Genomic DNA, 25,890 nt, shown 5'->3' on the forward strand with positions numbered 1-25,890 from the left:
TTTACTTTGTTTTAACCAGAAAAAAGTTTCAAACTACACAATAATGCAGTTGTGCCCAGACAGACCTCTAGTTCTCATGAAAGACAGCCATGCAGCATTCAGTAGTGGACAATAAACTGAAACACATTGACATCCACTGTGCTAAAAATGTTGTTGAAATGTATTGCATGTAGAATGTGTCACTCACTAATAATGTGAGAAAATCATAGAGAATTTTTATGAAAATTAATTTCAATATCTCATCACACACAACTGTATGTGCCATATTTTCATAAAAAATGACAAGTAACTGTTTTGATAAAAATTTTAATCACATATTTTTAAAAACAACCACCTAACTTAACTCAAGGGGAAAAGTACAATATCAAAGTCATAGGTTCATTAAAACTCTAATGACCTTGTTGTTAAAGATACAAATCAGCAAAATCTTGTTTGCACAAAAAAACTATGTAGGACAAAATAAGTGAAAAACAAAAGAAACAAAAAACTTTTGAAATATTCCACACAGGAAAGTCACCACTAGTATATTACAAAGTATTTCCCCAAGGCCTCATATATATTCCACACAGACCAGTTTTTTTGTACGTAAAGTATGTGGAATGAGATTTTATCTACTCCTCTCTCTCTCTCTCTCTCTCTCTCTCTCTCTCTCTCTCTCTCTCTCTCTCTCTCTCTCTCTCTCGTTTCTATCTCTGAGTTATGAAGAGTGGGGAACAAATGCAGTATTGGTGGTGGTAGTGGGGGACAGACGATCAGAGGATGGGATCACAGGGGATGGAGAAACACTGGCTCAGGAATAAACATTGGGGAGGGGTGAGCGGCAGAGGCAGATGTGGTGAAAGACAGCTGTGGTAAGACGATATGAAGGTGGGTATGAAAGTATGATACCAACACAACAGTATAAATCTTATGAACAGTTTCTTAGAAGAAAAAATTACACCTACATTTTTGAATATCACCATTCCTTGCGGATGGGAACATCCCCAATGCTGACACTGTACTCGTTGGCTGCTGAGCTAACGCAGTACTGTACTTCACTTTTTTCTTATTGTAGGGTCTCTTCGGAGGCTATGGAGCAGAAATCATCCCTTAAGAATAGTTACAATATTAACAATAAAGGCTTACAGGTCTAGTGATATTCATTATTTCTATATTTTTATTTTTATTTATTTATTTATTTCTTTTTTGCAACACACTCATCAATAATTTCGAATTAGTATTCTCTTTACAGAGTAGTAATGTCTGTGATTGTAAAATAGTACCCCATCTGTAGTAGATAATCACTAGTAAAATGAAAATACTACAAGTTCAGCAGAAAGTATTCTCTGATTTAATACACTATGTGATCAAAAGTATCCAACACCTCTATATAATGCATAATTGACCACTAGATACCATGAGGTACCCATGGTCTAGGGGTAACGCCTTTGATTCATAACCAAAATGTCTTTGGTCCCAGGTTCGATCCCCGCCACTGCGTAAATTTTGATAAATAATCAGCATTGGCGGCCGAAGACTTCCGGCATAAGAAATCAGCCTCATTCTGCCAACGGCCTTGTCAAAGAGGGTGGAGGAGTGGATAGAGGTTCAGGGCACTCTCTTGTCCTAGGGGTGGGAAATTGCCCCTAAAGGCGGAAGAATCAGCAATGATCAACGACATGAGGATGCAGAAGGCAATGGAAACCACTGCATTAAAGATATGTAACGTGTATCCACAGGACATGTGGCCTGTAATTGAAGAAGTGTCATGATGATCTCTCCATTGGCAAAAGATTCCGGAATAGTCCCCCATTCAGATCTCCAGGAGGGGACTGCCAAGGGGGAGGTTACCATGAGAAAAAGATTGAATAATCAACGAAAGGATAACGTTCTACGAGTCGGGGCGTGGAATGTCAGAAGCTTGAACGTGGTAGGGAAACTAGAAAATCTGAAAAGGGAGATGCAAAGGCTCAATCTAGATATAGTAGGGGTCAGTGAAGTGAAGTGGAAGGAAGACAAGGATTTCTGGTCAGATTAGTATCGGGTAATATCAACAGCAGCAGAAAATGGTATAATAGGTGTAGGATTCGTTATGAATAGGAAGGTAGGGCAGAGGGTGTGTTACTGTGAACAGTTCAGTGACCGGGTTGTTCTAATCAGAATCGACAGCAGACCAACACCGACAACGATAGTTCAGGTATACATGCCGACGTCGCAAGCTGAAGATGAACAGATAGAGAAAGTGTATGAGGATATTGAAAGCGTAATGCAGTATGTAAAGGGGGACGAAAATCTAATAGTCATAGGCGACTGGAATGCAGTTGTAGGGGAAGGAGTAGAAGAAAAGGTTACAGGAGAATATGGGCATGGGACAAGGAATGAAAGAGGAGAAAGACTAATCGAGTTCTGTAACAAGTTTCAGCTAGTAATAGCGAATACCCTGTTCAAGAATCACAAGAGGAGGAGGTATACTTGGAAAAGGCCGGGAGATACGGGAAGATTTAAATTAGATTACATCATGGTCAGACAGAGATTCCGAAATCAGATACTGGATTGTAAGGCGTACCCAGGAGCAGATATAGACTCAGATCACAATGTAGTAGTGATGAAGAGTAGGCTGAAGTTCAAGACATTAGTCAGGAAGAATCAATACGCAAAGAAGTGGGATACGGAAGTACTAAGGAATGACGAGATACGTTTGAAGTTTTCTAACGCTATAGATACAGCAATAAGGAATAGCGCAGTAGGCAGTACAGCTGAAGAGGAATGGACATCTCTAAAAAGGGCCATCACAGAAGTTGGGAAGGAAAACATAGGTACAAAGAAGGTAGCTGCGAAGAAACCATGGGTAACAGAAGAAATACTTCAGTTGATTGATGAAAGGAGGAAGTACAAACATGTTCTGGGAAAATCAGGAATACAGAAATACAAGTCGCTGAGGAATGAAATAAATAGGAAGTGCAGGGAAGCTAAGACGAAATGGCTGCAGGAAAAATGTGAAGACATCGAAAAAGATATGATTGTCGGAAGGACAGACTCAGCATACAGGAAAGTCAAAATAACCTTTGTTGACATTAAAAGCAACAGTGGTAACATTAAGAGTGCAACGGGAATTCCACTGTTAAATGCAGAGGAGAGAGCAGATAGGTGGAAAGAATACATTGAAAGCCTCTATGAGGGTGAAGATTTGTCTGATGTGATGGAAGAAGAAACAGGAGTCAATTTAGAAGAGATAGGGGATCCAGTATTAGAATCGGAATTTAAAAGAGCTTTGGAGGACTTACGGTCAAATAAGGCAGAAGGGATAGATAACATTCCATCAGAATTTCTAAAATCATTGGGGGAAGTGGCAACAAAACAACTATTCACGTTGGTGTGTAGAATATATGAGTCTGGCGATATACCATCTGACTTTCGGAAAAGCATCATCCACACAATTCCGAAGACGGCAAGAGCTGACAAGTGCACAATCAGCTTAACAGCTCATGCATCGAAGCTGCTTACAAGAATAATATGCAGAAGAATGGAAAAGAAAATTGAGAATGCGCTAGGTGACGATCAGTTTGGCTTTAGGAAAAGTAAAGGGACGAGAGAAGCAATTCTGATGTTACGGCTAATAATGGAAGCAAAGCTAAAGAAAAATCAAGACACTTTCATAGGATTTGTCGACCTGGAAAAAGCGTTCGACAATATAAAATGGTGCAAGCTGTTTGAGATTCTGAAAAAAGTAGGGGTAAGCTATAGGGAGAGACGGGTCATATACAATATGTACAACAACCAAGAGGGAATAATAAGAGTGGACGATCAAGAACGAAGTGCTCGTATTAAGAAGGGTGTAATACAAGGCTGTAGCCTTTCGCCCCTACTCTTCAATCTGTACATCGAGGAAGCAATGATGGAAATAAAGGAAAGGTTCAGGAGTGGAATTAAAATACAAGGTGAAAGGATATCAATGATACAATTCACTGACGACATTGCTGTCCTGAGTGAAAGTGAAGAAGAATTAAATGATCTGCTGAACGGAATGAACAGTCTAATGAGTACACAGTATGGTTTGAGAGTAAATCGGAGAAAGACGAAGGTAATGAGAAGTAGTAGAAATGAGAACAGTGAGTAACTTAACATCAGGATTGATGGTCACGAAGTCAATGAAGTTAAGGAATTCTGCTCCCTAGGCAGTAAAATAACCAATGACGGACAGAGCAAGGAGGACATCAAAAGCAGACTCGCTATGGCAAAAAAGGCATTTCTGGCCAAGAGAAGTCTACTAATATCAAATACCGGCCTTAATTTGAGGAAGAAATTTCTGAGGATGTACGTCTGGAGTACAGCATTGTATGGTAGTGAAACATTGACTGTGGGAAAACCGGAACAGAAGAGAATCAAAGCATTTGAGATGTGGTGCTATAGACGAATGCTGAAAATTAGGTGGACTGATAAGGTAAGGAATGAGGAGGTTCTACGCAGAATCGGAGAGGAAAGGAATATGTGGAAAACACTGATAAAGAGAAGGGACAGGATGATAGGACATCTGCTAAGACATGAGGGAATGACTTCCATGGTACTAGAGGGAGCTGCAGAGGGCAAAAACTGTAGAGGAAGACAGAGATTGGAATACGTCAAGCAAATAATTGAGGATGTAAGTTGCTAGTGCTACTCTGAGATGAAGAGGTTAGCACAGGAAAGGAATTCGTGGCGGGCCGCATCAAACCAATCAGTAGACTGATGACAAAAAAAAAAAAAAATGAAAAAAAAGAAGAAGAAGAAGAAGATACCATGAAAAGTGGACCCGCCAGCATAAAAGGAGGCGGACAGTACTGTGTTGTCAGTAGAGAAGCAGTAACAGAAAAATGGATCAGTGAGGAAAGCTCAGTGACTTCGAACATGGACTAGTCATTGAATGCCACCTAAATAACAAACACATGGAGGATATTTCGACCATTCTAAATCTGCCCACCTAGTTGACTGTTAGTGTTGTGAGTCTGAAATGGAAACATGAAAGAACCATCTGGCATTGTGGAGGATGGTTGATAAAATTTGCATGCAATCAGCAGAAATAATTACTCGTGAGTTTCAAAGGGCTGCCACCAATCCAGCTAGCACAATGACTGTGCACAGGGAGATGAAAAGAATGGGGTACAATGATTGAGCAGCTCCTAATAAGCCACACATTTCTGTAATCAATGCTTAGTGCTGCTTCAGGTGGTGTAAAGAGCAATGTCACTGGACAGTGAATGACTGGAAACAAGGGATTTGTAGCAATGAATTGCATTATATCCTGGGGTAACCTGATGGAGGGCTTTGGGTTTGGCAGATGCTTGGAGATCGTTATCTGCCATCATGTATAGTGCCGACAGTGAAGTAAAGAGGAGGTAGTGTTACGGTATGGGGGTGTTTCTCGTGGTTACGGTATGGTCTCCTTATTGTGCTTAAGAAAATGCTAAGGATGTGAACACATTTTACAGCATTATGTACTGCATATATTAGAGTAACAGCTCAGAGGTGATGACTGTATATCAGTCTGATAATTTGTTGTTGTTGTCTTCAGTACATAGACTGGTTTGATGCAGCTTTCCACACTACTCTATCCTGTGAGAGTTGCTTCATCTCCGAGTAACTACTAAAACTTACATCCTTCGGAATCTGCTTAGTGTATTCATCTCTTTGTCTCCCTCTATGATTTTTACCCTCCTTGCTTCCCTCCCTTAATGTCTCACAATGTGTCCTACCAACCGATACCTTCTTTTAGTCAGGTTGTGCCACAAATTCCGATTCTCCCCAATTCTATTCAGGACCTCCTCATTAGTTATGTGATCTACCCATCTAATCTTCGGCATTCTCCTGTAGCACCACATTTCAAAAGTCTCTATTCTCTTCTCATCTATACTATTTACTGTCCATGTTTCATTTCCATACATGGCTAACTCCATACAAATACTTTTAGAAAAAAACTTCCTGATACTTAAATCTTTACCCAATCTTAACAAATTTCTCTTCTTCAGAAATACTTTCCTTGCCATTGTCAGTCTACATTTTATATCCAGTCTACTTTGGCCATCATCAGTTATTTTGCTCCCCAAATAGCAAAACTCATCTACTACTTTAAGTATCTCATTTCCTAATTTAATTCCCTCTGCATCATATGATTTAATTCGATTACATTCCATTATCCTTGTTTTGCTTTTGTTGATGTTCATCTTATATCCTCCTTTGAAGACACCGTCCATTCCGTTTAACAGCTCATCCAGGTCCTTTGCTGTCTCTGACAAAATTACAATGTCATCGGCAAACCTCAAAGTTTTTATTTCTTCTCCACAGATTTTAATTCCTACTTAAAATTTCTCTTTTGTTCCCTTTACTGCTTGCTCAATATACAGATTGGGTAACATCAGGGTAGGCCACAATCCTGTCTCATTCCCCTCCCAACCACCGCTTCCCTTTCATGCCCTCGACTCTTGTAATTATCATCTGGTTTCTGTACAAATTGTAAACAGCCTTTCACTCCCAGTATTTGACCCTTGCCACCTTCAGAATTTGAAAGAGAGTATTCCAGTCAATGTTGTCAAAAGCTTTCTCCAAGTCCACAAATGCTAAAAGCATAGGTTTGTCTTTCCTTAATCTATCTTCTAAGATAAGTCATAGGGTCAGTATAGCCTCGCGTGTTCCAACATTTTTACGGAATACAAACTGACAATTTACCCTATCATAAAGCACCATTTGCGAGGCAATGTATTATGAACAACAACACTCTTGAAATGGACTGGACTGTCCAGAATCCCGACCTAACTCCAACTGAAGACATTTGGAATTAGTTATAACACTGACTTTTCTCCAGACCACATAGCTTCCAACATCACTACCTTCTCTGGTTTCAGCTCTTGTGGAAGAATAGGCTGCCTTTCCTCCCCAGACATTCAGACACCTCACTTAATGTGTCCCCATCATGAGTTCAAGCTGTCATAAAGGTGAAGGGTGGACATACCTCATATTGATGTCCACTAATATGTGTCCAGATACTTTTGATCATACGGTGTATATTAATGAACAACTATTAAGAGTTATTACTCTCTAAGTGTTTAAACTATCTTTGCCAAATGAAACTAGATGTCATAGAGACAGAAAATCTTTGAGTTCATTCATCTCTCAATGACAGAGTGCAACCACGAGATGAGCAGCAAAATTTCATTACAAGCTCCACTGCAGAAAAATCCTGAAAACAGTTGCAGGACACACTATATCAATGAAAACTGTCCACACCCATCTCTGACATTAGCATCTCTGCATATGTGCCAGTGGTGTGTCCCCCATTAACAGCTCAACACACAGTATCCAAAGATGTCACATAGTGGAACATTGAATAATGATGGGAATGTGGGTAATACACCAAGTGGAGACATTTCAGTGGAGAAATTTCCTTCTCTGATGAGTTACAATTTATTCCCATTCCTGAGAACCAATGTGTTCACATATGGAGAGCACGAAAAATTTGGAAAGACTCATTCTAAAAAGGAACATCCCAATATCATAGTGGTGGTATGACAATGTTGACAGGAATCAAAACTGGCTGAATAAATTTCTTTCAAGGTGTTATTCTAATCCTGTGACACAAAATTTTTATATCACTGGCAATTCTTACAGTCCAATATGATATTCTGTTTCAGAATGGACACTTTTTAAAGACACCAGAAACTGAATGATCCCCTTATTTCTTCCTTAAATGCAGTATTGCTCAGGATCACACATAAGGACCATATCATCTTGGAATTCATCCCTCAAATAGCACACACGTGTCCCACTGCACCCATCATGAAGCTCGTCATCTCTGTTGAAATCCTTAACGGACTGAAAAATCATCATTTGCTTGCTCTTGTGATTGTCATTTGGTCTACTCTTTCCATCAGTTTGCTTGTTTTACATCTACATTAACTGAAGCAGAGAAATGTAGACCTTCACCATCAACTAGAAACTGAAGAGAGTTTGTGTGTGTGTGTGTGTGTGTGTGTGTGTGTGTGTGTGTGTGTGTGTGTGTGTGTGTGTGGGAGGGGGGGGGGGGCATTTCTTTCCCCCCATTAAGTAACATTAACTTTACATACTGTCTGCAAGTGCAGATTTTGTTTCAGTTTTCTTTTTTCCCTTTGACCAACCCCTGTCCATGTATCTGACACTTTCATTTAAGATTTTGCACTGTGGAGAGTTATCAAAAAGTGAATAAGAAGTGATTGGAACACTAAAAAATTTTCACAGCATGGACCAAGTATAAATAACAAATAAAATAATAATAATAATAATGTCTTATTTTATATAAAATATTCTAGGGGATGTACAAGTTTCAGAATTATACTTGCAAGCGTACAGTTTCACTCGCTGGTACAACTGCCCGCTTGGCAGCTGCGGCCTCAAGAACTTTTTCAACACACTGTTTCTTTGTCCCTTCTCTCAAAGGCCTATCTGTCTTTGGAAGCAATGGGCCTAATCTTGCCCTAGGAGACCATGATTCATCCATGTTTCGTTTTCCTCTCGATTTGAAAGTATTATCTTCGTCATCAGACGTGTCAATTGCTGGGTAAACTGTAAAATAAAAAAATTGTCAATACAGCGATTGGTCTTGAAAGACAGAAAATGACTAACATTAAAAATGAACTTATACAAAACAAAATCAAATACAGAAAACTCCAAACCAAGGGGAGCATCATATTAAAATTATTTTTTACAATGATCACTAATATACGGGTCAGCTACAAGAAACTGTGTTTACAGCTTAATGTAAATGTGGTTGAAACAACAAAACTTAATGTAAACAATTTCTATAAAGGACCACTCAACATCACAAAATCCCCACCAATAAATAGTGTACAGACTTACTTAGACATCACATAAAAACTTAACATTCACACTACAGTAATTTCGTAAGCATCTAAAATAGAGACCATCTCAATTGTCTACTGGCTATTGTCATTGGCATCAGACATGGTGATCTCCAGTTCGATTCCCAGTCATCATCCGAGATATTTCGAGGTTGTAAGATCTGGAATTGAATCCACTTTGCTTTAAAAGAAGAAAAAAAGCAATCAATCTGAAACACAAGCTGCCTAACTAGCTTCAAATTCAAATGCTTACATCAGGCTGCATAATACACAGAAATTATAATAATAAGTTTTTTCTGAAATGGAGATCATATCCCCATGATACAGCTACTTTTTCATTTGTATATAAAGCACAACTGGTTAAGAATATGTACAATCACTTATCTTTTAATTTTCACTTATTGTGCTAGCAAGATCTGGTGGCGAAAGCCACATAGCAGCTCTGGTGGATAGTGGCTGTGGAAGAGATTGGACCTGTCTATGCCTAGCAATGTTGTGAGAGCATCTTCAGTGTCAGTGTTGCCTAGGACTAGCCTCTTGCTTTTTTAAAGTTCTGACATACCTTTCAGGTCCTCTGTTCCAAGGTAACTGAGAAGGTGGGATGATAATGTGTTCTAAGTCATTCTTCTGGTAAAAGGTTGTGAATATGGATCCAGTGAACTTAGGACCATTGTGAGACATAATGTTTCTTGTAGTCTCCACAATAGTGAAGATATTCAGTAGCTCTGTAGCTGTGGGGGAAGTTATTTGATAAGTGTATACCAAGGCTGGTCACGCCATTCACAGTAACAAGCCATGTTGCATCATCAGAGATATGGTCCAGAGTCTTCTGCTGTTGCATGTGCAACTATAGGTGATGTGATGGAGAATCCTGTGAGACTGATCTACACGCTGGAGTCATCCTGTAATCACATGCCCTTCCCATTTTTAAACAGTAATCTTGATAGGGGCAATAGTGCTTCAGCATGGGCTTGTTGACTTGTTAATCTATACTCAAGTTTGTAGTTGTAGTTGCAGTTCCTCAGAAAAGTCACACAACACTGCAGTCTGTGAGACATTTTTCAGGCTGTTAAAACCATGGTCTGAATTAGGCTAAAAGCAGATTATGATCTGCAAGTAAGTGGAATTTCTTTTGAAATGTTTTCTTAATTACTTCACAACAGCACAAAAATGATATTTACTTAATATCCAAACAATTTTACATGCATGGTGTTATAAATATGTCCAAACATTAAATAAATGAATATTTTTGAGCCACTATCTTTTGTTTAAGATACAACATGATTTCAAAAAGCATGTCGCAAGATTAGTTGATAGCCTTCCCAACTGAATATGAAGTGCTCATAACTAAGCCAGAAACAGATACAAAATATTAATTCTGGTGTATCATGAACAACATTTTATTTAGGTCACTGTCGCAGAACAATGCAGACACACAATGAAACAAGACAGAATGATTGTCACAAGGTAGTTATATCAGTCAAGCTTGATCGGTAGCTGCAAGAAGTTTTTTCAGAACAAAAGTGTCAGAGTGTCGCACTGCAGCAAAGAGAAATTTAATCACAGCGCTACTGGTAGCCAGCGCACAAACGTTTTTGACAGCTTAGCCCAATAAGTCAGCTGTTGACTTGTTATTGGAGGTTATTGACATCTGTTGCTACATCAAGCCCTCGGGGAGAGTGGAATGTCCCCCACGAATCGCACCAGGAAGTGTGCGCATGGTCTAGAATGCGTTCGGCACTGTAGTTGATCTTCTGCTTCCAGTGGAGGTTGCTGTACTAGAGGTGCAGATTGTGGCTGGTTGCGTTGTGCATGCTTTTTGTTGCAATTCTGGCAACAGAAAGGATGGCTTACCCAGTCGATGGAGACAGTACTGGGTTTGCTATTAACTGAAATGTCTATTTTTTCTTCACGTCTGCCAATGGCATGATGAGGGCCTGTGTACAGAGGTGTCAGTGCCGGTTTCGTTCTATCCCTGTGTAACATCACATGTGTGCAAATCTGTAATTTGCGGTGCACAAACATTTATGATGTTCCATGCCTCGATGCTGGATTTGATTTGTGCCCTGCATCAAGACCGCGCAGGGATCAATGAATTTGCCAGGGAGCTATAGTACCTCTCCATAAATTAACTCAGGCATTGAGGATTCCACATCAAGTTTGCAAGCATTATGTAGACTGAGCAAGACCAATGGTAAGGCTGTTGTCCAATTTGACTTATGACACATTAATGCAGCTTTTAATGACCAGTGCCAGCATTCAATCATTCCATTTACTTACTGGGTGACAGCTTGTAATCTGGTTAAAGACAGTGGCTAATGTTTTCGCTGAAATATTGTTTAGTTGTATGGCTTCCAACCAGTTCGTAAAGCAGTTGATTGCTTTTAACAGATTTCATTGGCCTTTTGAGGGCACTAATGGTCCTACAACATCAATTTGTACATGTGCAAATCTTGCAACTGTGTCTGGGAAATATCACACAGATGCAAGTACATGGCAAAATACTTTGTTTTGCTGACATTGAACCCATGCACGAGTCCAGGTTCTAAAAACTTTCTGCACACTGGGCCACATAAAATGTTTAACAGTCAGTTTCACTATTGATGTAACACCTGAATGACATAAGATTTTCAGGCTCTTGGAAGCATGTTTATGGACTGAGGAAGATATAAATGAACAAGATATGCCATTTGAAACTTCACGGCAGGAACGTCAATCAGTTTCAGCCGAAGGTTGGAGGAAGTGTGTTTAAGCAGATCCTGTAGCTCCTGGTCCTACTCTTGTGCTTTGGCAAGCTGAGTAAAATCCACTGCATCCATTATAGTGTTTACACAGGATAGACAGTCAACTACTATGTTGTCAGTTCTTGATATGTGGCATACATCGGGGCAAAAATGAACAATAAATTCCAGTTGATTGTACTGTCATGATGAGAATTTATCATTGTTCTGTATGAAGGCATAGATGAGTGGTTTGCAATCTGTGTAAATTGCAAACTCACTCTCCTCCTACAACATACGAAAGTATTTAATAGATTCGTAAACCACAAGTTGTTTGTGATAGTATACACACTGTTTTTGTTGTGGCAGAGAGAGCTTCTCCAAGTAAAATGCGAGTGGCTGCCACACATCATCTCTGTGTGTTGTAATGCTATGTCAATCGTGGTTTGACTTTTATCCACCACCAGTGCAAGAGGTGCTTGTAATGTAGGATTTGCAAGGAGTGCTGCACTCACTATACTTTGCTTGGCTATCTCAAAAGCAATGCTCAGAGCATCTGTCCACAGTACTGGAATTTTCCCCTTAACTTTAGGGCCAGACAATGGTGCAGTTAGGGGTTCTTGAACCTCTGGTGAATAGGGTACAGGACACTGGCAAATACTGAGGAATCCAAGAAAGCGGCCTAATTATTTTGGTGTTTCCAGCCATGGAATCTTCAATATTGCTTCTATTTTTTCTGAAGTGATAACAATCCTGCTGATGAGATCATATGGCCTAAAACGGTGATTTCTGGTTGCCCAAGAACATACTTGGCAGTAATTGACACAACCTTGCTGCGGCCGAAAGAACAAGAATTTTGATAAGATACATGAAGCAATATAACAAACCTTGTAGCACTGAATCTATAAACCTCTGCTAAGTCTACGCAGCATTTCGTAAACTGAATGCCATAAACTGTCTCTCAAAAAGGCCAAACTGTGTACTAATAGCCGTCTTCGGTATGTCCTCTTCAGCCACAGGAATTGTGTGTACACCTTAGCACAGTCTAGCACACTAAATACAGTTGCACCACGTAATGTGTAATTGTAGTCTCTTAATACTGGCACAGGATAGTGATCTGATATTGTTCTAGTGTTACGGGATGTGGAAATCTCCGCATGGGTGCCATGTGCCACTTTCTATTGGCACCAAGTACAAAGGCAATGACCAGGGCTACTGGAGGAGCGTATGATTGCCTTCCTTCAACACTGCATTGAAATTTGTTTTGGCAGTAGCGTAAAGATCTGGAGCTAGGTGTCTTGGCTTACATGAAGTTGTGGGCCTGCATTGGTGTTAATGTAGTGCACAATGCTGTGACTTAACTTTATCTGAGCACCTGGGGGTCGCGTGATACCTGGGGATTGCTCCAACAGGCCTGTGATACTGCCGACGAGATGTATTGGCAATGTCCAGCAGTAGACAATAATGTGCAAGAAAGTCAGCTCACATTATGGGTTCTGTCATATCTGCTACAGTAAAGTTCCAAGTGAAGGCATGGTGTAATCCTAAATCCAGTTCTGTGTGCCTAGGTCGCTACGGACATGTTATCAGCTGCAGAGAGGCAGAATGTCTGCGGCCGATATCTACAATAGATTCCATGGAAAAATAAATAAATCAGATCCCGTGTCCACAGAAAACTTCTGTCCTGTCTTCCTATCAGTTACGAAAAGGTGCAGGGATGGTGACTGTCGATCAGGTGCACCTACTTTTGATTGCCGTTGCTGTTTGGGGAAGCTCAGGGTGAATGGCATTTCTGTGCCCGGTCTCTGACCTTTCAATGATACCAACAAATTTCATGCCGCCCGCTACTGAAGAGATCTTAGAGGGGTGACTTCTGAACCTACTTTGAAAGTGTCTTCCAGTGTTTCAGTTAGAAAGTAGCTCAATGACTTGTTTGCTCAGAGCTTCAATCTCATTCATTGATGTGCTGCTGCATTCCAACACTGTCGAACTGTTTGTTGATGGCACAATCATGTCCTGGATTCTATCTGACAGGTCTCCTACAATGTCTGGTGATACCTATGTCTGTGATTGTATAATGGCCTTTACTTGAGCTGGCAGCCAGCTGCTCCATGGTGTGCACAAGAGGGCATCTGGTATGGTATATGCACCAACACTGCTGCGCAGATATCAGAGGTACCCAGACGCCTTTCTTTCCTGATATCTTCCTGCACAAGTACTTGCCTCTGGTATGATTCTCTGATGGCATGGTTATTATTTCTTGTACTTCTGCAACATAATGATGGTATAACTGGCTGACAACTAGTGTGAATTTTGTGGAGTCTGCTGTTACTCTGTTGCAGAAAAAAACTTGTGAGCAAGCCATAATACTGGATTGTGTGGCCAAAACGGATGTAGTACTCCACTATATTGTGGTTTACTCGCAATGGCTGTATCACGTTGGGATCACCACTGTCACAGGACTAGTTGATAGCCTACCAAACTGAAAATGAGTAGCTCATAACTCAGCGAGGTACATGTGCGAAATATTAATTCTGGTGTATCATGAAAATTTTATTTAGAATAAACCACGTCACTGTTGCACATGCGGAACAATCCAAACATATAAAGAAACGAGACAGAATGATCATTAGAATGTAGATACATTAGTCAAGCTTGGTGGATAAGTATGTGAAGTTTTTTTGAAACAAAGTCATCATAGTGCGTCGCACTGCAGCAAAGGGAAATTTAATCCCAGGGCTCCAGGTGGCCAGTGTGCAAATTCTTAATGATTTAGTGGAATGAATCAGCTGACAACTTGTTATCTGAGCGTGTTGGTGTCTACTGCTACAAGCATCTACTAGTTGCTAGGCGTGGAGTTCAGAAGATTGTCAAATGTAATATTATTTCATAAAGGAAAAAATAAAATTTCTCATGGTGTAGACTATAGTTGCTAACTGTCATTTTATTTCGGAATAGTTAGTTTGGGTACTAGTAACTGTTTTTAAGGCTAATGCTATAGGCTTCTCTGTAATGTTGGCGTTTTGTCTGGGGCAGCATGGTATCCATGACATTTTGTGAAACATTAGTGATCAGAACTACACTTGCCTTGCATATAAGTGGGCAAAGCTGAGGTGAGTATTTAGAGTATGAAATACTCTTTTACTGTCACACTTACCAGTGCAGACTGGTAACAAAGGCACAAAAATATGGAATAGGTACCCAGATATGTGAGAGGCTCTAAGCCTCATTAGGTAATAGAACCCATCATGTTGTCCTAGATGGCACGTGTTCATTATGCCCCAGCAAAGTGTGATAGAACTTCTTTTGTTCTCTATATATGAGAGTTGTACCAAAAGTAAGGTTCCCATATTTTTTTACAAATAGAAGATATTGTTTATTGTTATCAATTTATGCATCATTGTAAAGCTTACAATTTTGTCTATTTTTCAACACAAGTCTCAATTTTTTTGACACACTTTTGAAGACTGTGCTCCAGCTTTTATATTCCTGAGTTGAAGATGTCTCTCACCAACTCGTTGAGGAAGCGCGTGACCTCTGATCGGACTTCATCACCCCTCTTGAAGCGTTTGCCACCTAAGTGTTCCTTTAGCTCGGGGAAGAGGTGATAATTGTTGGGGGCTAAGTCTGGGCCGTAGGGGGATGGGGCATAACAATCCACCCAAATTTCTTCAGAAGCTCCTGTGTTTGATGAGCAACATGGGGTCGAATGTTGTCATGAAGAAGCACTACTCCCTCCATCAGTCGTCCTCTCTGGCAATTCTGGATTGCTCACGGGAGTTTGGTCAATGTTTCACAATATCTGTCTGAGTTTAGTGTCATCCCAGGCTGCATGAAATCAATGAGGAGTACCCCCTTCCGATCCCAAAACACAGTCGCGATAACTTTTCCTGCCGACTGTGTCTGTTTGAATTTCTTTGGTGGTGGTGAACTGGAGTGACCCCACTGGTGAGATTGTTGTTTTGTTTTGGGGGTGTAATGAAACATCCACGTTTCATCTCCCATGATGATAGGGTCCAACAACTTCTCCTTGTTGCCTCCCCCCTCACATTGTTGAAGAAAGTTGTGAGCACAGGCAAGGCATTGCTCCTTGCATCCGTCAGTCAGCACCCAGGGGACTCAGCGAGCGCACACCTTGTGATAACCCAAGGTTTCTGTTACAGTTCTTTCAATTAAGCCATGGAAAGCTTCAGGAATGTGTTCAACAAGTTCATGGACAGTGACCCTCCGATCTGTGAGCAGCTCACTGTTGATCTTCTGGACAATCACATCTGAAACCGGCGGTCTTCCACTCCATTCTTCATCGTGAACTTCTGTGTGATTCTCAGCAAAAGCCTTGCACCGTTTGCGGACGTGCTGAACGGACATGCACTCTTCACCATAAATCTCAGTCAGTTGCCAATGAATCTCCACGGGCGGTAACTTCCTTGTGTGGAGAAACCGGAGTACTGCTCGAACCTTGCACTTGGCGGGAGCGGCGATCAACACTTCCATTTCTGACGGCTGCCAAGCCAACACTGAGTGACATAGCAAATTGCGGACAGGTGGGCTCGAGAGGGGGGAAAACACTGCAAATGGCACTGTTGTCAGGTTTAGCCTAGCACCTTCTCTTGAGTCTGTATCTCATTGGGAACCTTACTTTTGGTACAACCCTTGTACATAAACGATCTTACAGATAGGGTGCACATCAATCTGGGACTGTTTCCTGATGATGCTTAGTGCTTAGGAAAGTGTCATCGTGCTGTAAGTGTAGGAGGATACAGGATGATCTAGGCAGAATTTCTATCTGGTGTGATGAATGGCAGCTAGCTCTAAATTTAGAAAAAGGAAAAACAATCCTCCAATGTTCAAATACAGTATTGGTGGTTTACTTTTTGAGCAGCCATCTATGCGTAATATGTTGCAAAGCAATAACAAATGAAGCATGTAAGGTCAATAGAACGAAAAGCGAGTGGTTGACTTATATTTATTGAGAGAATTTTAGGAAAGTGCAGCTTATCCATAAAGGAAATTATGTACAGAACACTGGTGCAACCCATTCTCAAGTACTGCTGTAGTGTTTGGGTTCCTCGCCAGGTCAGGCTAAAGGTAGACCTGTAAGAAACTGAGGCATGCTGCTAGATTCGTTACCAGAAGGTTCGATCAAATTCCAAGTATTATGGAGATGCTACATGAACTCAAATGGAAATCCCAGAAGGGTAGACAATGTTCAAAAAATGGTTCAAATGGCTCTGAGCACTATGGGACTCAACTGCTGTGGTCATCAGTCCCCTAGAACTTAGAACTACTTAAACCTAACTAACCTAAGGACATCACACACATCCATGCCCGAGGCAGGATTCAAACCTGCGACCGTAGCAGCAGTGCGGCTCCGGACTGGAGCGCCTAGAACCGCACCGCCACTGCAGCCGGCGGTAGACAATGTTCTTTTTGTGAAATACTATTGCAGCTGACTGCAGAATGACTTGAAATTAGGGTTAATACAGAGGCACAGACAGTCAGTTTTCCCTTGCGCCATTTTTCAAGTGGAATGGGAATGCTAGTAGCAGTAGAAGGTACCCTCTACCACAAACCATATGGTGGCTTGCAGAGTATGTATGTAGATGTAGATGCTTCCACACGGTACAGTGACAATAATGCCATCAATGTAATCAACACAATGGTATCCAGAACATCTGAAAACTACAAGTAATAAAATAAAATTATCACAACCAATCATGGTTATGATCTTGTGATATTTTGATCTTACTATGACAATCTATGGTTTTAAATCCCCAAATACCACACTATGGCCTATGTATTTGTACATGTGTATGTTAATAACAGTATACATCACACTGAAAGTGTGTTTATGTGGAATATACACAGGATGTTGCATCTGATTATTAACAAAACTATTTTTGTCTGTTTTTAATTATAATGTGGAACTACCGGATGGAGTCCATAGGAAGGAGCTGAACGAAGATGTTAATCACTTAATGCCAATGTGAAATCAAGTATGAGAGGTGTTGAAGATGAAAGGAATGACAATGAGACAGTTTTAAGCATTACATGTATGCAATATGCAAAGTCAGTTGAACATACCTATTACCTTTGTTATCATTATATGAATAGGTATAGAGCACTTTGTTCACATCCACCAAGTACACAACTTTCTCTAAGGAATTCCTCCATACAGCTTGCCACAAAGATTTATTTTACTTGTGATCTTTTTAATGAAACTGAACAAGATAAACACACCTTCTAGACACACATGTAAAGCTAAATTTAAACATAATGTCATAGCTTAATGCTAATGCCATGTACTGTGCACAGCCAAAACTATCACCAAACTGAGAAAAACAGAGAACATTTACTGTTCTACAATAATAGACTAGCAAAGTCTCTTTGCAATTACCTTCACTGCGTGAAACAGATATTATGATATGGAGAATAAGACTTGAAATGATTAAACTTTTTTTCCCTGCACTTTTAATCGTCATGGAAAGAGTGAAGGAAGACCTTACACTTATGGCAAGTACCCTTATGAGATACTCGCACTAGTCTGCAGATGAATACTAAATGAATCTGCAAACAAAGGGATTCAATGCTGCCACTGATTTTCTATGTCTGGTGAAGAGTTAGGCTTCCGAACTGACCTACAACTTGAACAATGGAATGTATGTTGAAACCGAGAAGCTTTTTAGGCTCAAATTTTTTTTTTTAAAGCTATTAACTATTTAGTGTCTTATCTCAGTCTCTCTATCAAAACTTGGCATTTCTGGTTACAGATAAGATTGTCATCAGAATACCTGAAGCATAAATGTGTGTGTGAACATGAAATTCCAAACACTGTAGCAGCTTGGACACAATTTGTTTCCATGCATTCTTTTCTATGGCACAGCAAGTACTTGTTAATGGGTCTTGGGATGAATTAATCTGGCACGCATCTAACATTCTGGTTCATCCCATAAATGTCCAGTGGGGTTCGTGTAAGGCCTCTGAGCAGGACAGGCCAGTAATTACACCTGATTTTCTTTCGACTATGATTAAGCTTGCTTTGAAGGCAGCAGCATTACTACAGCTATACAGAAACGGTCAGCTTTGAAGTTGTGCCACAGTGAGAGAAGCATAGTATTGTCTAATAGGTTTTCAATAACACAAGTGTTCGTTTTGTCACCAACAAATGCTAGTGGTCTGAGCCTAAAACAGTAAAAAGTCTCTCTCTCTCTCTCTCTCTCTCTCTCTCTCTCTCTCTCTCTCTCTGTGTGTGTGTGTGTGTGTGTGTGTGTGTGTGTGTGTGTGTGTGTGTGTGTCTTGTTTGCTGGTAAAGTTACGGCCAGCTGCACCAATCAATTTCCATTATTGTTTCCTATTGAGATCATCCGTTTTTCTAATTGTGTTTGTAATATCAATTGTGAATTCAAGCCAAGAGTATTTCATCTTTTGTGAAAGCAATTTCAATGTAACTGCAACGTTATGATGGTAATTAAATATGATTAGTGAGCTATAGTTTAATATTTGAAATCAATATGTCCTAGAACAAATAATTTTGCCCTGTGCAACTAAAGTCAGTTTAATTCAAATTTGTTTCATCAGCATAGTGAGACACTGTTTAATTTCCTTGAGTTCAGTAATGGTGGTTTTTGTTTTTGTGGGAGGGGGAAGGGTGGCTCACTCATTATTATCAGAGAAATGCGAATGATGCCTATGTTACACGTACGATTTATTTGTATGAGTAAGAATTTTCTTTCATGCTAGAAAGCAATCATCATTTTGTTCTTTACAGGAGAAAAAGGATCTTTTCTGTGTGCTGCATGCACTTTTTTCTCAGTTGGTTAGGCACAAACTAAATTGCATTCTGTTTTAGAAAACTTACTAAACAAATAAGGTTTCAATGCAAAGACCTACAGTGTGATGAAGAAGCATTTATGCCTTGTTCTTTTGATCCTGAACAGGATACTGTTCTGTGGTGGTTGATGAAACTGTGCAGATAGTGTCTGAACTGTTTTACATTCACAGTGTTTTTAATGTGACCAGGTTCAAATTATTGCCATGCATACGTACGAAGTGTTGTTACACTGGGAAAAAACGGAGTGGCCAACAACACATCACACAATTCATCTAATAGTACATACATACATACTTACTCAAGCCATCGCATATTGCATGCTTAATATCTGTTGTATTTTAAATATAAATTCTGGTTCTTAACGGCTGCCACAGCAAGAACTGCAGAACATGCAACAGAAGCAGAATATTATTTTGTAATGAACCATCAACCCCCCCCCCCCCCCCCCCCCCCAAGATTGATAACCATTCATCTGAATTTTATCAGGTATCAGCTTCAGTAGATACAGCACCTCTAATGTGAAACTAAGGAACTAATTGCTGGTTCCTCAGAGGTTGTATCCAGCCATTTCCTGGATTCACTATTCAGTAGAAATTTGTGTCACTCACTCCTTTATTACTATCTAACACTTTCACTACTGTGGGTGTGTAAACACATCCTGAGCCCTCATACCCTCACTGCTGTGGATGAGTTACTTCCATGTCTAGCTGAATAAAAAATTTTGAGTATTTATCATGCAACGTATGTGCCTCACTGCGTGTTATCATTTGCAAAAAAAACTCATTTTGCTGTCTTGAACTGTTCATGACATATGGTGATACTTATGACCATGATTTATGATGCACAAGGACAGGAATGGGCGTGTCACGCACAACCATCTATTGGATAACAAACCCAATAACTCGAGAACGAAGTGCGATGGCTTTCAGCTCTCAATTTTAAATAATATTTCACTATCTTATCTACATTTCATTCTGTAGCGGCACCACCATTTAGGATAGGGAGAGTTAGTTTTGTGCAATATTCTGAGCACAAGTTACAGCCAGGTGCGACCCGAACTGCAGTAAGTTACGCATACCAACAGTTGCGAAGTAGAATACACGCCATAGGGCCGTCAATATGCTGAAAGAGTATATTGATAATTTTTACTTATGGACCGTCCGACAGCAACTGAATAAAACACAATTTTTGTGCCGTACGCGTTTCGCCTTTATTTTCTGCAAGGCATCATCAGTGGCCTGGAATATGTACATATATTAGCTATTTAATTTACATTTTTGTCACTGTGCCTATAGGTTATACACAGTTTTGGTGGTTGGTATTTCCTATTAAGTAGTAATGTTTTGAACTGTACTTACAGGTTGTGTGGACAATTTCTTACATATTACGCTCCTGTTGCGTTTTTGGTGTTGTTATTCTTCTTATGAATGCCAATTTGCGATTTTTTTTCCACATTCCACAGCACTATGAACTAAACGCTTGTTTCAATAAAATGTTTTGGTTTCTGTTGCCGAGTGTCAAAAGTTTTTGACAAAGATCAAATGTTATTGCCAAACTTTCGAGTGTAATTATTGAAGTATCTGTGATCTGTTTGTGAATGCATTCGTGTGTGTGTGTGTGTGTGTGTGTGTGTGTGTGTGTGTGTGTGTGTGTGTGTGTCCAGATGGTGTGGGGAAGAGTGTTTGTTTTCTGCTATGGCTTTCTGGATGTGGAAGTTTTCTTGCATTTGTATAAGATGTTTGTCATGGTTGCTTATTCTCATTATTTTCATTTCTTGTCCCATGTTTGTAGGATGATGGTTATGGTGTTTTAAATGCTCTGCAAATGTGGAATGGTTTGTTTCATACTTCCAACATCTGATATGTTCTTTGTATCTTGTTTCAAAATTCCTGCATGTCATGCCTATGTATACTGCATCACAACTTTGACATTCAAGTTTATATATTCCTGATTGTTGGAATTTGTCCCTCTTGGTAGCTGGCTGGCTTAGGTGTGATTGGAGGGTTTGCCCAGGCTTATATGCTATTTTGAAGCCTTGTCTCTTTAGGATGTTTGCAACTCTGTGTGTTAGTTTATGTGTGTATGTCATGGTGTACCATCTGGTTCTTTTCTGTGTCGGATTGTCATTGTGTGTGTTTGTTGAGTGTGTTTGTAAGTTTTCAGCTTGTGAGTTCTTTTGTATTCTGGAAATGTTGTGTTTGTTTTGTATTTGTGTTTTTATTTTTTGATTGAGCCTGTGTACCACATGTGTGTCATACCCATTGTTCCTAGCTATTTGTATGAGTGTATCCACTTCTTGTTCATAGTTTCTCTTGCTGAGTGGGATTCTGTTTAATCTATGTAACATGTGTCTTAGTGCTGCATGTTTCTGGCTGTGGGGGTGGTTGGATGTGGAATGTATTATTGTCTCTGTGGCTGTTGGTTTTCTAAAGATGTTAAATGTATGTTTGCCATTTTCTTTTTTTATTGTAATGTCAAGAAAATTTATTTGATTTTCTTTTTCTTTTTCAAGTGTGAATTTTATGTTCTCATGAGCTTTGTTTATTTCCAAATGGAGTTCTTCTATTTTTTCCACTTGGTTCATCTACCAGACAAATAATGTCATCCACGTATCTGTACCAATATATGATTTTGAAACTTTCATTAGTGGTTATCTTTTCAAATACCTGATTTTCTAGGTGACTAATGAAAATGTTTGCTAGTGTTCCTGATATTGGGGATCCCATGGGCAGTCCATCACTTTGTAGATAATATTCTTTCTCAAACTGAAAGTAGTTTTGTTCAGTTGTCAGTCTGAGCATATCTGTTATTTCTTTTATTGTGTCTGTGGTGAGGCTGCTGTGGGATGAGAGATTTTGTTCTATGATTTCTATTGTTTCTCTGATAGGGATGGAGGTATACATATTTCCTATGTCGAATGAAATCAGTGATGCTGTGTGTGGTACCTGTATGTTCTGTATGTTCCATTAGGTTTCCTGTGTTTATCACTGTTCTGTTGTTTTCTACTTTATAGTGTTTTGTAACTAACTTTTGGAGGTGTTTGGCTATGTGGTATGTTGGGGCTCTCTTGAAGTTGATAACAGCTCTCATCAGCATTCCGTCTTTATGTACTTTCGGTTGACTGCGGAGTGATGGTGCTTGTGGGTTTTTCCGTGTTATGTAGTATTTCTGTTTGTCAGTGAGTGTGTGTTCAATGTTTTTCAGTGTTCGTTTCACTTTTACCTGGAATCTTGTAGTTGGATCTGACTTCAGTTTTTGTATGGCATTGGTGTTCGCGTATTCCTTGGTTTTTGTGATGTATTGCTCTTTATCCATGAGTACTGTTACATTTCCCTTGTCTGCTCTTGTTATTAATATGTTATTGTTTGTTAACTTTTGTTTTAACCTTTTCATAGTGGCTGCTTCTGTTTGGTTGTTCTTATTGTGTGTCTGCTGTGTTTGTTTTATTATGCCTTTTATTTCTTCTTTTACTAGTTCTCTTGTCAGTCCTATGATTATTTCACAATTATTTTGTTGTTCTTCACGTGTAAGGATGTGTTCAGTTTCTACTATGAGATTTTCTAGGTATTGATTGTTCACTTTGCTATTGGTACAGTGTTTCAAACCTTTTTCCAAGAGCATTTTTTTCATTTTAATGTGGTTCTATCTCTGTTAGGTTAACTAAACGTGGATGGAATGTGTGTTGGTGTTCATGTGGTTTCACATTTAAAATGTAAATGTATTTTTGTGTCTTTTTTACTGTTAGTTTCATTGTCTTCTGTTTATGTTTGTTTTGTAAATGTTTCATTGCTGTGTATGTGTTGTGTTTAATTTTTTCTACTAGTGCCACGAAAACTATGGCGTTTCCTACGTTTTTTGCCAATTCTAGACGAGTCTCTCAGAGCATCATGTTTAGGTGCTGTTTTTTTTCGAATAGACCATCTTAATTTCATGTAGTAACCAATATCGTTCTGCAAATGATTTCAACTTTTGTGCCACTGTAGAACTGTTATTAACCTTTACATTGATGTAACTTGGAATTAAATCGTTCTTTTTGCGTGTTTTGTTGAATTTCATGTGCTGTATCGTCTTATGGAGTCTCAGATGTATTTTCTTGAACCTGTTGTACACATTGACAGGGAATGCTTGACATAGCTGTATTGACATCTTCAACTTTAGTATTCCTATCTTCCTGAGTTGCGTGTAATATCACGGTATATTGATAATTTTTACTTATGGACCATCTGACAGCAACTGAATAAAACACAATTTTTGTGCCATACGCATTTCGCCTTTATTTTCTGCAAGGCATCATCAGTGGCCTGGAATATGTACATATGTTAGCTATTTAATTTACATTTTTGTCACTGTGCCTATCGGTTATAAACAGTTTCAGTGGTTGGTATTTCCTATTAAGTAGTAATGTTTTGAACTGTACTTACAGGTTGTGTGGACAATTTCTTACATATTACGCTCCTGTTGCATTTTTGGTGTTGTTCTTCTTCTTATTAATGCCAATTTCCGGTTTTTTCCCCACATTCCACAGCACTATGAATTGAACGCTTGTTTCAATGCAATGTTTTGGTTTCTGTTGGCGAGTGTCAAATGTTTTTGCCAAAGATCAAATGTTATTGGCAAACTTTCGAGTGTAATTATTGAAGTATCTGTGATCTGTTTGTGAATGCATTTGTGTGTGTGTGTGTGTGTGTGTGTGTGTGTGTGTGTGTGTGTGTGTGTGTGTGTAAATTAGCAATATACCGTGATATTACACGCAACTGAGCAAGACAGGAGTACAAGAGTTGAAGATGCTGAAAGAGTATACGTAGCAGTTTTGCATGTCGCAAATCACAGGCACAAGGGGCCCACTGGCCAACCTAGCGTGTCAAGAGTATGTGACGTGAAGCGGCGCATATGGCAAAACAGAGGCACACAGCCGCGTATAAATAGGTGCGGGTTTCTAATGAGATTGATTCAAGTGTGTCAGCTCTCCTGGACGGCGGGGCGTGTCACACCACCAGCTATACGCAGCAGCAGATGGGGCGCCAGCGTTCCAGTCCATGGCGGGTCGCTGGTTCGACCCTCTGAGGCCAATGCAGGGTCCATAGCCAGCCAGCGGTGGGCCACTCCACGGCTCGCTACCGTGGGCAGTCGTCCTGGCTTCCCACACACGCCGGAGGTATCCCGAGGCGAGAGCCACAGATTCGGACACTGGACTGTGGGCGCTTGTTGTCACCACGATTTCAGCCGCGCTGGTGAGGAGCACGCTGCTGGCCACCTGTGGTTCACACCGAGCGGCACTGAGTTGGCAGGGACGCAGACCGCTGAGTCAAATGCCGGCATCCTGATGGCAACACAACTCCACTGGCATACAAGGCCGACACACAGTGCATGCACGGGTAGCTGAGGCAGCCATTCCGTGCCAAGCCATTTCACAGACAGCGAAGTGGTGTCTTCAGCATTGCGGGACCCGGTGACGCAGACGAAGGGGAACACGGCACTGTAGTTGGAAATAATAAATCACTTGCCTTCTACCTCTTCCCACTACATTTGGTCATCCTGATACATTCGGTGGCAGAAGTTGCCACTACAATTCACTGCAATGTATGAGATAAAAATCAACCATATGCCAAGTTTATGCAATATGTTCGAAGCTCTGCAGACTCTTCAAAATTTTGTGCAGTAAGTATAATGAATAACAAAAATAAATTCAGTTCTTTATCGAGTGAAGGTGTGCAAAAATCAAATATTTTTCATCCAATAGTTTTCGAAAAATCGGCTGATAAGTATTTCATATTGGCCAGAACATTAGCAGCATAGGCACCAACATTTGGCAAGCAGTACCGCCATAAAGAAAGACGCCCTTAGCACAGAATGCAGCAAAAGGGTCAATACTGTACAAGTGTGTGTTAAATGGCTGGCTTTTAAAGGAGCTGTGTACATCAAACAAAACAGAGAAAGTATTAAATAATGTTAATGCTATTAAGCTTCTATCCAATGCAACATTTCAACTTACTGTAATCTTCATCTTGGTGGACTTTCCCCATTGCTTCCAAGCCTTCTTCATCTAACTGTGAATTTTTCCCCTGTAACCTAGGTGCAAGATCTGCTTTAGAGCTGCCAGCTTCATTTAAAAAGGATCCACTAATACTCAGCATACCTGCAATCGCCTCTCTTGTTGAGGGAGATGCTCTACCAGAGCTGAAATACAAGTTGATTTTGAGCAATGCGGAGTTATTGAAGGAGCATTATTCTGACTGCCTATTGAGATAAGTGAAAGCAAAATTAATGAGATGGAGATAACAAAACTTACTACACATAAACTAATTTTATGTTCAAGATGTTTCAAAAAGGCTCATCCAATTTCACATTATCTTCTATGTGAATGACAATGTATTAATTTAGTACATGGCCGAACATACGGAATTATTACTCAGATAGAATGGAATTAAGGAAAAATATATAAAACAGAATGGAAATATCTTAAATATATGGTACAACAGTTTATAACATTAAATTT

The 25,890-nt window shown here is 39.9% G+C and overlaps 1 protein-coding gene across 1 annotated transcript in view; it reads right to left on the reverse strand.

Annotated features, from left to right (window-relative positions):
* Positions 1–25,890, reverse strand: part of LOC124555710 (lysine-specific demethylase phf2-like) — a 177,605-nt gene that overhangs the window by 989 nt on the left and 150,726 nt on the right. Inside the window, exons 14-16 of the mRNA XM_047129718.1 lie at positions 25,387–25,571; positions 8,333–8,547; positions 945–1,068 (exon numbers count right to left, since the gene is read on the reverse strand). Of these exons, the coding sequence (XP_046985674.1) occupies positions 945–1,068; positions 8,333–8,547; positions 25,387–25,571 (524 nt within the window). The remainder of the gene's footprint in view (positions 1–944; positions 1,069–8,332; positions 8,548–25,386; positions 25,572–25,890) is intronic.

This window comes from Schistocerca americana, chromosome X (genome assembly GCF_021461395.2).
Source record: "Schistocerca americana isolate TAMUIC-IGC-003095 chromosome X, iqSchAmer2.1, whole genome shotgun sequence".
Lineage (NCBI taxonomy): Eukaryota > Metazoa > Arthropoda > Insecta > Orthoptera > Acrididae > Schistocerca > Schistocerca americana.